Source organism: Setaria italica, chromosome IX, assembly GCF_000263155.2.
Source record: "Setaria italica strain Yugu1 chromosome IX, Setaria_italica_v2.0, whole genome shotgun sequence".
Taxonomy (NCBI): Eukaryota; Viridiplantae; Streptophyta; class Magnoliopsida; order Poales; family Poaceae; genus Setaria; species Setaria italica.
This window is the reverse complement of record NC_028458.1, coordinates 1961397-1972362: the sequence shown is the minus strand read 5'-3', so window position 1 is coordinate 1972362 and position 10966 is coordinate 1961397. Positions and strand designations below refer to the sequence as shown.

The 10966-nt window shown below is 48.5% G+C and overlaps 2 protein-coding genes across 2 annotated transcripts; one reads left to right on the top strand and one right to left on the bottom strand.

The window, feature by feature from the left end:
• Nucleotides 1–212: 212 nt before the first annotated feature.
• LOC101771599 (40S ribosomal protein S23) lies at nucleotides 213–2888 on the bottom strand. Its single transcript, XM_004981213.3, has 4 exons — nucleotides 2734–2888; nucleotides 894–1049; nucleotides 683–809; nucleotides 213–581 (listed from the first exon to the last, which is right to left on the bottom strand). The coding sequence occupies exons 1-4, from the start codon at nucleotides 2736–2738 to the stop codon at nucleotides 441–443; spliced, it is 429 nt and encodes a 142-aa protein (XP_004981270.1). The 5' UTR covers nucleotides 2739–2888; the 3' UTR covers nucleotides 213–440.
• Nucleotides 2889–6160: 3272 nt separating this feature from the next.
• Nucleotides 6161–10363, top strand: LOC101772000 (AP2-like ethylene-responsive transcription factor TOE3). Its single transcript, XM_004981214.3, has 10 exons — nucleotides 6161–6861; nucleotides 7013–7038; nucleotides 7139–7169; nucleotides 7255–7342; nucleotides 7421–7566; nucleotides 8053–8097; nucleotides 8178–8284; nucleotides 8375–8514; nucleotides 8772–8882; nucleotides 10017–10363. The coding sequence occupies exons 1-10, from the start codon at nucleotides 6473–6475 to the stop codon at nucleotides 10218–10220; spliced, it is 1287 nt and encodes a 428-aa protein (XP_004981271.1). The 5' UTR covers nucleotides 6161–6472; the 3' UTR covers nucleotides 10221–10363.
• Nucleotides 10364–10966: the final 603 nt, after the last annotated feature.

Below are 10966 nucleotides of genomic sequence, written 5' to 3'. Positions count from 1 at the left end.
TACTCTGCTCCGATGATGGATGCATCAGGTGCTCGCGGCAGCAGGGACGCCTTCCGGTCCGTCGATCCCCTCATCAACGGCTCATAACTTCAGGGAAACGGCTCATAACTTCAGGGAACAAACAGTCAGCATGTGTACAGTATTCAGCTCTACAGCAGCAGTTGGTTCCAACCATTGCTTCACCGACACGCGGCCGAGTTTAACAGCAGAGATTCCAGAAACACACCACGATGCCAATACAGGACCATATGTAACATCACACACTGACAAGCAGTTTAGAATTCAAATTCATATGCTTCTCAACAAAACTAATGGCCATACAGGTCTGATGGTAAGGTTCATCTCGACATAACTTGAGTTCTGATATGAGAGAGCCCTTCAGGTGCGCCACAGGCCAAAAAACATTACAAGGTTCATTGCGGTGACGGAGGGACAGGTTTTTAAGATCTCGGCTTCTCTTTCTTCTCCTTGAAGAGGGCGAGCAGGGAAACTCCAGAGACCTTCACGACCTTGAAACGGACACCAGGAATATCTCCCACGGCGTGACCCTTACGACCGAACCCAGCAATCAGCACCTCATCCTACAGAGAGAGGGAGTGCCAAAATTAGCAGTGAACAATGGCGAGGGATGACATCATTTTGCCTACTTGAATGCCCGGTGAGTGGTAGAAATACAACTTACATTTTCCTCGATGTAGTTCAGGCAACCGTCGTTCGGCACGAATGCAGCAATCTTCTTCCCATTCTTCACCAGCTGGACACGAGCACACTTACGGATAGCAGAGTTAGGCTGCTTAGCCTCAATGCCACTGCAATTCAAGTAGATCTGTCAGGTATTCCTTAATTTGGTTGTTCTTCATAAGAAATTAGCAGCTAGCATTTCTCGAACTCACATCTTTTCAAGGACGATTCCCTTAGCGTGAGATGAACCAGCAAAGGGTTTCTTCCACTCGTTGCCAAGATGGCTCTTCTTGTAGGCTTTGTCAGCCCACCTCTGGTTCCTTCTGTGGGTCTTGAGCTTGCGTCCAGCTCCCATACCACGTGTCTTACTGCAGGAGAATTATGAACATTAGCATTCATGGAATGTTTGTAAGCACCAAGTGTAGCACATGAAACTCAACATCAAATATTTTCAATTATAAACATAACACAAAACAACAAAATTACTTCCTTTCTTCAAAGTCAACTGGATAACATAGAAAATTAATTGAATTTGTAACGATTCAACTAGCACAACACAGCAAGTGGAGGCAAGCATATGAAACTCCACACTAAAGATTTCCCATCATAAACATCCAGAAAGAAATACAGCTAAGAAGTGCAAAGTTACTGCTTTTCCAATGTGCACCGTATTCAACAGTCATCTGCTAAAGCTCCAGCAACAGTAGGACTACCAGGCTTAATGCAATTTTGATAAAGAGAGTACAATTAAACTCTGCTGCTTAACGCTTGAACTCTATTTATCGGCTAAAACCTCTACTTTGGAATGAACTTCCTGCTTGGAATTAAATTATGTTCCTGAGTAGTTTGTAGGCAGTAGGCACAAAGCTCGACTTCAATAAAAGCACAACAACCCTAATACTAGAACATATGATTTTATTTATGGCAACCACATGAGCTAACTAGATGAAAATAAAACTGTAGTCAAGCACGAGAACAAGAAGAATATATCCAGATTTCTATGACTACTCCAAAGAAACTAATTTGGCAAATAAAACGAATCATTGTGCATATTACATAACTGATAGAGTGACAGTAGATACAATACCATATAACACTCAAATGCTCAACAAATGAACATGTTAATATGTTATCATATCCCAGTTAGCCCTAGAACCACACTAGTACTACTAATATCTCAAATTACAAGCGCATTTGTTCAGACTAAATGTGAAAACGTATCCAATGCAACTTTATAAGGATTCCACAGTGCAAGTTTGGTGGTATGCAGATTTCTAAGTAAGAAGAAACAAAATTGAACCGCAAGAGAACATTAAACTAATATCTGAATCCCTGTATTTAGTACACAGTTAAGGCACACAGAACAGGAATTGACTATTAGGCATGCCAGAGTGAGGTTTACGCATCAATATAGGTAGGCACACAAAATTTGAGACTGTTATGTTCAGTATACAAAAGTTAGAAAATAGCAGTAGATAATATTGCCAGCACTCAGCATTTCAGATGCACCATAAAGATAATGCACAGCATCAAGCACATAGTAACATCAGCAGCTCAGGGAAGACTAGTATAAGAAGTACAAGATATGACGGGTAACATAGGCTTAAGACTTTCAGCACGAAAGTACAGCCACCATTTTCAACTAATTAGATGGTGCAAAATTTCAGTCAATTCAGTTATTACAGAAATTAGAAACGTGATTAGAATTGAGCACGTAACCATGAAAACTGAGCAGCTCCAACTACGATTCATGCATCTAATAAGGCAACAGACCGCGGCCACTACCCAGAAATACAAGAATACCCTATAGTTAGTAATTTGATAAAACCAAACATTTGAAGCACAGGTTCGGTAAGCAGTTCGCGCTAATCAAATCTTCTTCCCAGCAAGTATTCAACAAAAAAATTAAGAATCAACAAGCAGAGAAAACAACATGCATCGCAAGGTAATGTATTGAAACGCTGGCATCTAATAGATCTGGAAAAACAGCAACAATTTTCAAGGAATAGCGCGCAACTTCTAGGAAATCAGATCGAGAACACAGCGAATTACCCCATGTTGGATGGGCGAAGGTGACGCCTAGCTCGTAGCGGGAGTAGGGCGGCCGACGGCGAGGGCGCTGGAGCTAGCGGCGGCGGCGGCGGCGAAAGGGTTTGGAGGCAGGAGTGGGCGAAGCGTTTATATCCCTTTCGGACCTGCACTAGGGCTCGTGTTTGCTAGAGTAAATGGGCTAAGGCCTTTGGGGTCGATTTATATGGGCCACGTATTTTGCAGGCTCACAGCCCATACATGTTTGCATGTTTGGACCGTTAAGGCCGTGTAAAAGTTAGCCCAGCTAGCTGCATGTTTTTTTTTTAGTCAGGCAGCCGGCCCACACCCCGAAAGGCCCAAACAAGAAGTCAAGAACCTACATGGCAACACACCTCCTCACCCGGAAAAAGGAGAAGAAGAAAAAAAAGCAACTCACACCTCGTTGTTTTTTCAATCCCGTGACCCAATCAATCACCAAAGTCGTCGCCGAAAACGCCCACAAAATAAAGCCGCTAAAATTTGTTTCAGTGGAGAACCATCAAATCGGTGGCAGCTTCTAAACGAATGAACAAGCCAAATCCCACCGAAAACACATGCAGCATGCGTCAGGACCGGACGTTGCGATGCCAAACAAGCGAGTACCGTCACGCCACTAATCCCTCTGTGCTTACGGAGTGGCAGCTGGTCACGGCTAATCAATCTCCAGTCAGACGAGATCACGGTGCACGATGAGATCCAGAGCCGTGCTTCGCGCGCAATCAATCGCGTCGCGATCCGGCAGGTACCGAGCCACGGCCGCACGGGCTCTCGCTCCCCCCTGCCACATTTGACATTTTCTTCCCCCTTCTTCCCGCGACGCACGGCACGTCGTCGAGCCTGGCGAGGCACGGGCCAAGTACATGTACATTAGCCTGCCGCTGCCGCTGCTGGAGTCTGCAGACGAAGCAAGGCAGCCAGGCCTTTCAGTGACCACCAGTACACCGTCCATTCAAGTCAAAGCACTGTGCCGGCCCGGGCCGGCGCAACGCAAAGCCACCGCTGGCGCTGTCGCCGTCGTCACGAGCTTCGCGAGCGCTCGCCGGCCGCGGCGCCCCCACCGGCGATGGGATGGCACGCAGATCCGCCGCGCGCGCGTTTTTTTTCCGCGGGGGGAGGGCACTGTTCCGCCGCCCGCCGGCGCATTTCTAGAAACGAAGCGAACGACGTTTCCCCCTGGACGGAGCAACGGCACAGTCGCACGGACAGGTACCTGCGGCCGGCGGCACACACACGGGCTCCTCGAATAATTGCGAGCGCCCCATGCGCACGGGCCCTGAGGTAGTGAGAGGCCCCTGAGCCTGACCTGACGGTGCAGCAGAGTCCCCAGCACGGGCGAGCAACTGTTGATGGATGGTTCAGAACCGTTAGGGGTTGGGCTCGAGGTGAAAGATCTGGATACAGAGATCCCTACTGGAGGATGAGTAGTTGCCATTGCCAATGCCAGCCAACCAACCCGCTCGTGCATCTCGTGCTCGACGCGGAGACCGCGCGTTTCTTTGCGGTTTTAGGGAGGTGGCCTACGCCGCCTAGGCCGCGTCCGCACGCGCGCGCGCTCGTAGCAGTGTGGCCGTAGCCGGACGCGCTTGCGGCCGCGCGGTCAAAGCCGAGCACGCACGCCCACAACCACAAGGCCACACGGAACGCACGTCTCGCGCTCGTGGCGCGCCGCCGAGGCGGCAGCGTCTCGACGGCTCCACGGACGGGGGCGGCATTGACCACCGTTGGGGCCAGGCCCCGGGCGGCGGCTGGCCGGCCGACGGCCGAGGAGGCTGAGCTCGCGCACGCCACTGTGCGGCGGGATTAGTCTGGGATTTTGTCTGGCAATAATGCGCCTTTTCTAGTGTGCCGCGGCGGGTACGGTGCGCTGCTTTTGTTCGCTCGCTGAATATAAGTACCGGCCGTACGACACAACAGGAGATGATGATCGTGGCCACTGGCCGCTGCGCTGCGCGCGGGCATTATTGGTCGGGGCAGTGGGAGAACGGGGGCCGCCGGGGATCTCATCCGCCTGGCCTGGCGCACAACGGCACAGGAGAGCAACGCCATTGTCGGTTGCTGATTGGCCACTGGGCATATGGAGCCATGAGAACCGGTACCCCGCATCCGGGCGTTTGATTCGTGGGTTTGTCAGTGTGGTAGCCGGCTTTACGAGGAAAGCCACGGTGAATCGGTGCCACGGCCAGGGATTTTTTTTTTATTCAGGGTATTTTTTCGAGAGGGTAGAAAACGCGCACGCGTCCGCACACATCACGGGAGAGATTGGAGGGTCTAAACCCTCGGTACGCACGGTACCTGAACACGCACGCGTGTGTGCGTACCCTAACATAACTTAGGACATCCTAGGTGCTACAGGGAAAAAACCTCTCCCGCGTCGGTCAGCGCTCGAACGCAAGAGGGCAGCCTGAGCTCCCACTCGGCTGATCGGTTTCTGATTCAGGGTGCTTGTATTCTCTGCTACCTTGCTCGAAGTGGTGTTTGTTTGACTACTAGGATCTGAAAATACCAAGGCACGCTGATCAAAAATATTAAAATAGTACAACTTATCATATATAAAAAATTTGTTATTTATAAGTAGATCTGAAGTTTACTATATTATATAGTCTACCGCACGCCCTACTTCATTTAAAAGGACCAGCTTTTACTTTTACGTTGCAACTATAAAGTTTAAATAACACTTGCGTCCGTTGTTGAAACACAATCTTTTTGTTCCATTGCAACTATAAAGTTTAAATAACACTTGCGTCCGTTGTTGAAACACAATCTTTTTGTTCCACTTGTACAATTGGAGTGTTCCTGTACTAAAAGCCCCCCTACCGACATGATATCTTAGCTTACTTTTCAACAAAACCAAATATTCTCATGGTTGTCTACCACATTCATGGTACCATGTTTTATAACCAAGCTCGACTCAACCAAATTAGAAAAATATTATAACTATGGTTCCTCGTATAGAACCACCGAGGTAACACTAACAATATAGCTACATAATTATTACCACTTCGATAGAAAAAAGCACACAACTTCTGAAACCAATCCTTTTTAGAAAAAAAAAACAAAATGAAACCTGTGGTATAAAATTGAAGCAGCTTAAAAAACCACCCGTCCAATGCAGCTAAAAATCATGGCAAACGAAAACGATTCCTCTACGATACTACAGAGTGACTTGGTGTCACCAGCGTGTAGGCTATGATCGTATATGGACCCACTCGTCAGTGGCACGAGTCACCCTACCGCAGAGGAGGCTCGTCCATGGCAAACACGGAGCCCCCCTCCCTAACCCGCCTCCGGCGAGCCGCCGCGCAATACGTTAACACGGTGGCGGAGCCGCGCGTGCCCGTAGCGAAGCTCCCTTGCACAAAAATAGTTTACCTTTGATACCCTTCACCCTCCTCGACGTCCCATCCCCCTTTCCTTTTCTCCCACTGCTCCCCTACCCTTTCTCTCTCTCCTCTCGTCCTCCTCACCCCCACCCCATGGCCACCACCACCACCACCCACTGCTCCTCCTCCCACCTCGCTACTTATCGTGTCTGCGCTGCTCCTGCTCCGGCGCCATAGAGGCGTACGCGCACGTCGATTGGTCGAGGCCGCCGATCGAGCTCGAGGGTGGGGGGAGTCACGCAGCAGGAGGAGTGGTAGCAGACTGACTGGGTGGTGAGTTTTGAAGCTTGAGCGGCAGGAGGAGGTGGAGACTTTTGGCTCCGCCGGACCCCCGATCGGAGATGGTGCTGGATCTCAATGTGGCGTCGCCGGAGGACTCGGGCACGTCGAGCTCGTCCGTCCTCAACTCCGGGGACGGCGGCTTCCGGTTCGGCCTGCTCGGGAGCCCCGTCGACGACGACGACTGCTCCGGCGAGATAGCGCCGGGCGCCTCCTCGGGATTCATGACGCGGCAGCTCTTCCCGCCCCCGACTCCGCCGACCGAGCCGGAGCGGGCGGCGGCGCCGGTGCCGGTCTGGCAGCCGCGCCGCGCCGAGGATCCCGCCGTGGCGCAAAGGCCGCCGGCGGCGGTGGCCGCGAAGAAGACGCGGCGCGGGCCGAGGTCGCGGAGCTCGCAGTACAGGGGCGTCACCTTCTACAGGAGGACGGGCCGCTGGGAGTCGCACATCTGGTACTCAGCCTCTGACCTCGCCGGCTTCGTCGTAATTACCATCTACTAATCCATCTGCTCATGGAGCTCTTAATCACTTTCTTCTTCGTCGTCTTCTTCCTCTTCTTCTTCTTCTTCTTCTCCTCCTGCTGCTGCTCCTTGATTTGGGCAGGGATTGTGGGAAGCAAGTCTACCTAGGTGAGCGCCCCGGTTCTAGTTCGAGCTCGAGCTTCTATTAGCTGTTGACTAGTCTTCGTGCTTTTGATTTGGTTTCGATGTGCTGATGCTGTTTTACCAGGTGGCTTTGACACTGCGCACGCAGCTGCGAGGTTAGGGAGCTTTGGCTTGCTTGAATTCAAGTCGATCTGCAGTTTGATCGTAAGTGCGCTGAAATGGTAATCTTGGATCACGCAGGGCATACGATCGAGCAGCGATCAAATTCCGGGGGCTCGAGGCCGACATCAACTTCAGTCTGGGCGACTACGAGGATGATCTGAAGCAGGTAATAGCTGCGTCAAGTGGCTTCTACAGTTTTTCCATGATCAATAGTCTTGCCGTGGATTGATGGGTGTGCTTTCAGATGAGGAATTGGACCAAGGAGGAGTTCGTGCACATACTCCGCCGACAGAGCACGGGGTTCGCCAGAGGGAGTTCCAAGTACCGTGGCGTGACGCTGCACAAGTGCGGCCGCTGGGAGGCGAGGATGGGCCAACTTCTTGGCAAGAAGTAAGCTGGCAGTAATATTTGACCCGCGTATATAGTAGCTAGTGCCTGTTATTAAGCTTTCTGATTTATCAGCTTATTTAAATGTTTTTAATCCATGGTTATGAGCAAATTGTGTTGAAATATAGATGGCTAAGTTTGTCATTGGGCATAGGTGTGATCAAGCGACTCAATCTATGATTGTGTTAGGTGCTTGAGACTTGCAGGTTATTTTAGTTTGGGTCAGTGTGGTTATAATCGATGCTACCACTAGTAGTTAGTGTGTCTCTGTTATATTGGTGAAAGATGCACTCCCACAGCTCAATTGTTCTTCCATGGCACCTAACAATGTGACACAGATCTATTTGCAGCAACCACTAGATTTCACATATGTGCATTTGCAGACAATGCAGTTCTTGCACTTTTTAGCCAAGGACCATTTTTGTCAAAGTCTACTAGTTTAGGCATCCATCTCTTGAGACACGTCTCTGAACTGGAATTCACACGCAGGTACATCTATCTTGGGCTCTTTGACAGCGAAGTTGAAGCTGCAAGGTGCTCATTTTCTTTAAGGGCCTGCCGATTTTATCAGCTCCATTGACTTTGCTGACTTCCATGCTTGTTGGATTTGGTAGGGCATATGACAGGGCAGCCCTTCGCTTCAACGGGAGGGAGGCTGTTACTAACTTCGAGCCTAGCTCCTACAATGCAGGAGATTCCCTGCCCGACACTGAAAGTGAAGGTATTACAAGCAGCCTCGCCGTAGTTTTTTTTTCTTTCATATAAGCACAAGCATCCAAGCTGTATCTCATAATTATCAATATGTTCATAGCAATTGTTGACGCTGACGCCGTTGATTTGGATCTGCGAATTTCACAACCTAATGTGCAAGATACTAAAAGGGACAATATCATAGTTGGCCTCCAGCCAACATATGACTCCCCTGAATCTTCAAATACGATGACCTCTCAGGTAAACTTGCTTCAAGATTACACAGCAGTTTATATATAATTTTCTATTTGCGGTGGCTAAAAAGGTATCCAGAAAATTTAGAATCTTAAGATGGAAGCGACTAGGTTGACTTGTCTTGGATCTTCATGTGGAATGTTAACCTCTGACGACTCATAGGATTGTCTGATTGGCCTATGGTTGGTTGAGACATTAATTCGTGGTCCAGGTCCTATGGCTATCATTGATCTTACGATATTTGCACCTATCTCTTGCTGTAGCCAATGAGCTCATCGTCCCTGTGGCCTATGTATCACCAAAGCCCAGCAGTACCATCTCACCATCAGCGCTTGTACTCGTCGGCTTGTCCTGGCTTCTTTCCGAACCATCAGGTACCACCAAGACCCCTTTGTTATGCTTGCAAATTGCCCATTCCTACGCATCAATTATTCCAAACTGTTACTGTTTTTTGTATGATGTTAACTGAACTTGACCTGTGTTTCAAGTTAAAAAAAATTAAATATTTCAGCATGTCCTACTACTATACTTGATACTAGCTAGCTAAACAGTTTCTCAGTTCCATTTCATGTACTTCTTGTTTGAACTTGGGCATGGAGATAAATTTAGTAGCCTGATTCCCTATTAACAGTTAACATGTCTTGAAATTTCCAATGAAATGTCTTGTTTCTTTGAAGTACAGCTCTTTTTCTTGGTATCTCAAGGGCAGTTGTTCGTCAGCTCCCTCAGCATTGTAGTACTTGCTAATGGCAGATACTGTTTGGCGTGTGAACTGATTGATGTTTCGATCAGGATGTTCTGCCCGTTTGCATCTTTTGAAAAAACCGCAGTCTCGTTCAGGCTTAACAGTTTCGTGACATAACATGTGATGCATCTTGGTATGCTGATCAGTGATCACGTGCTGCAGCTTTAAAAGTACTTTGAGGATGCTCTGAATTTACAGGAAGCAGAGCTAGTGCCAACTGCCAAGTCCTTGGTTTTGCGAAAACAGAAAACCTAAACCTTGAAGAATTCTTTCATGCATGCTCACCATATCATCCTTTAGCTCGGGGTTGTCCCGCTAAACTTTATCACTTGTGACATTTGGATACTAATTAGGAGTATTAAGCATAGTCTAATTACAAAACTAATTGCACAGATGGAGTCTAATTCCCGAGACAAATCTATTAAACCTAAGTAGTCTATGATTTGACAATGTGGTGCTACAATAACTATCTGCTAAGGATGGATTAATTAGCCTTAATAGATTCGTCTCACCAATTAGACTCCATCTGTGCAATTAATTTTGCAATTAGCTTATGTTTAGTCCTCCTAATTAGTATCCGAACATCCGACGTGACCCTGCTAAAGTTTAGCATCTCGTATCCAAACACCCCTGAAGTCATTTTGGTTTTGGTGATTAACCAAATGGTTCTTCACTCTGTTCCCTGCGAATGAACGATTTTCAGGTGAGGCATTACTGTGGTCAAAAGTTAACAAAGCTCATGCTCGTGCTGTTGCCACTGCAGGAAAGGACCATGGAGCGAAGGCCTGAGGTGGGCGCCCAGCCGTTCCCCACCTGGGCATGGCAAACGCAGGGTCCCCCTCACATGCCGTTGCACCACTCTGCAGCATCATCAGGATTCTCTACCGCCGTCGGCGGCGCGAACGGCGGCGGCCCGCCGTCTCACCCGCCGGCGCCGTCGTTCCCGAACTACCAGTTCTTCTCCTAGACCGCTTGGCAGCCTGCTGTTTGGAAGGAGGAGGCTAAACTTTAGCCCTGTCACATCGGATGTTCGGATACTAATTAAGAGGACTAAACATAAGCTAATTACAAAACTAATTGCAGAACCCCTAGGCTAAATCGCGAGACGAATCTATTGAGCCTAATTAATCCATCATTAGTGAATGGTTACTGTAGCACCACATTGTCAAATCATGCACTAATTAGGCTTAATAGATTCGTCTCGCGATTTAGCCTAGGGGTTGTGTAATTAGTTTTGTAATTAATCTAAGTTTAATACTCCTAATTAGTGTCCAAACATTCGATGTGACGGGGGCTAAAATTTAGCCCCCTCCTCCCAAACACCCCTGGGGCGGCGGCTGGTCTTGTGTTGGTGGCAGTATCGCAGCTTTTGCTTGCCGGTAACCGTTTTTAATTATTGGGAGGAAAGAGAGCGAGCCAGGAGACGCAGTATGGCTCATCTCCCTCTGGTATGTTCCTTGTTAAAATATGGGCTATTGCTACAACTACAATGCCCTGGATTTGTCATGGTTGAGGTTTTCTACCCATCACCCATGCATGAATTTGTTCTGAAATATATTTGTTCCGCCGGATCATGGGTGTACACATACCGTATCCTCAAAGCACACCCACATACCGTATCCAAAAAGCACATCCACATTAGGACGATCGAACCAAAAAAACAACCTAGTGAAAGGAATTGGCAACCTAGTGTAGTGTCCTAGTGAAAGGGAA

Bases quoted from the DNA above. Each gene is read 5' to 3' on its own strand.
- LOC101772000 (XM_004981214.3), top strand. From the start codon at position 6,473: ATGGTGCTGGATCTCAATGTGGCGTCGCCGGAGGACTCGGGCACGTCG. The intron at 8,098-8,177 runs GTGCTCATTTTC...TGGATTTGGTAG, and splicing joins AGCGAAGTTGAAGCTGCAAG to GGCATATGACAGGGCAGCCC. The intron at 8,883-10,016 runs GTACCACCAAGA...TTGCCACTGCAG, and splicing joins GCTTCTTTCCGAACCATCAG to GAAAGGACCATGGAGCGAAG.
- LOC101771599 (XM_004981213.3), bottom strand. The intron at 810-893 runs GTGAGTTCGAGA...CTTGAATTGCAG, and splicing joins GGAATCGTCCTTGAAAAGAT to TGGCATTGAGGCTAAGCAGC. The intron at 582-682 runs GTAAGTTGTATT...CTCTCTCTGTAG, and splicing joins TGAACTACATCGAGGAAAAT to GATGAGGTGCTGATTGCTGG.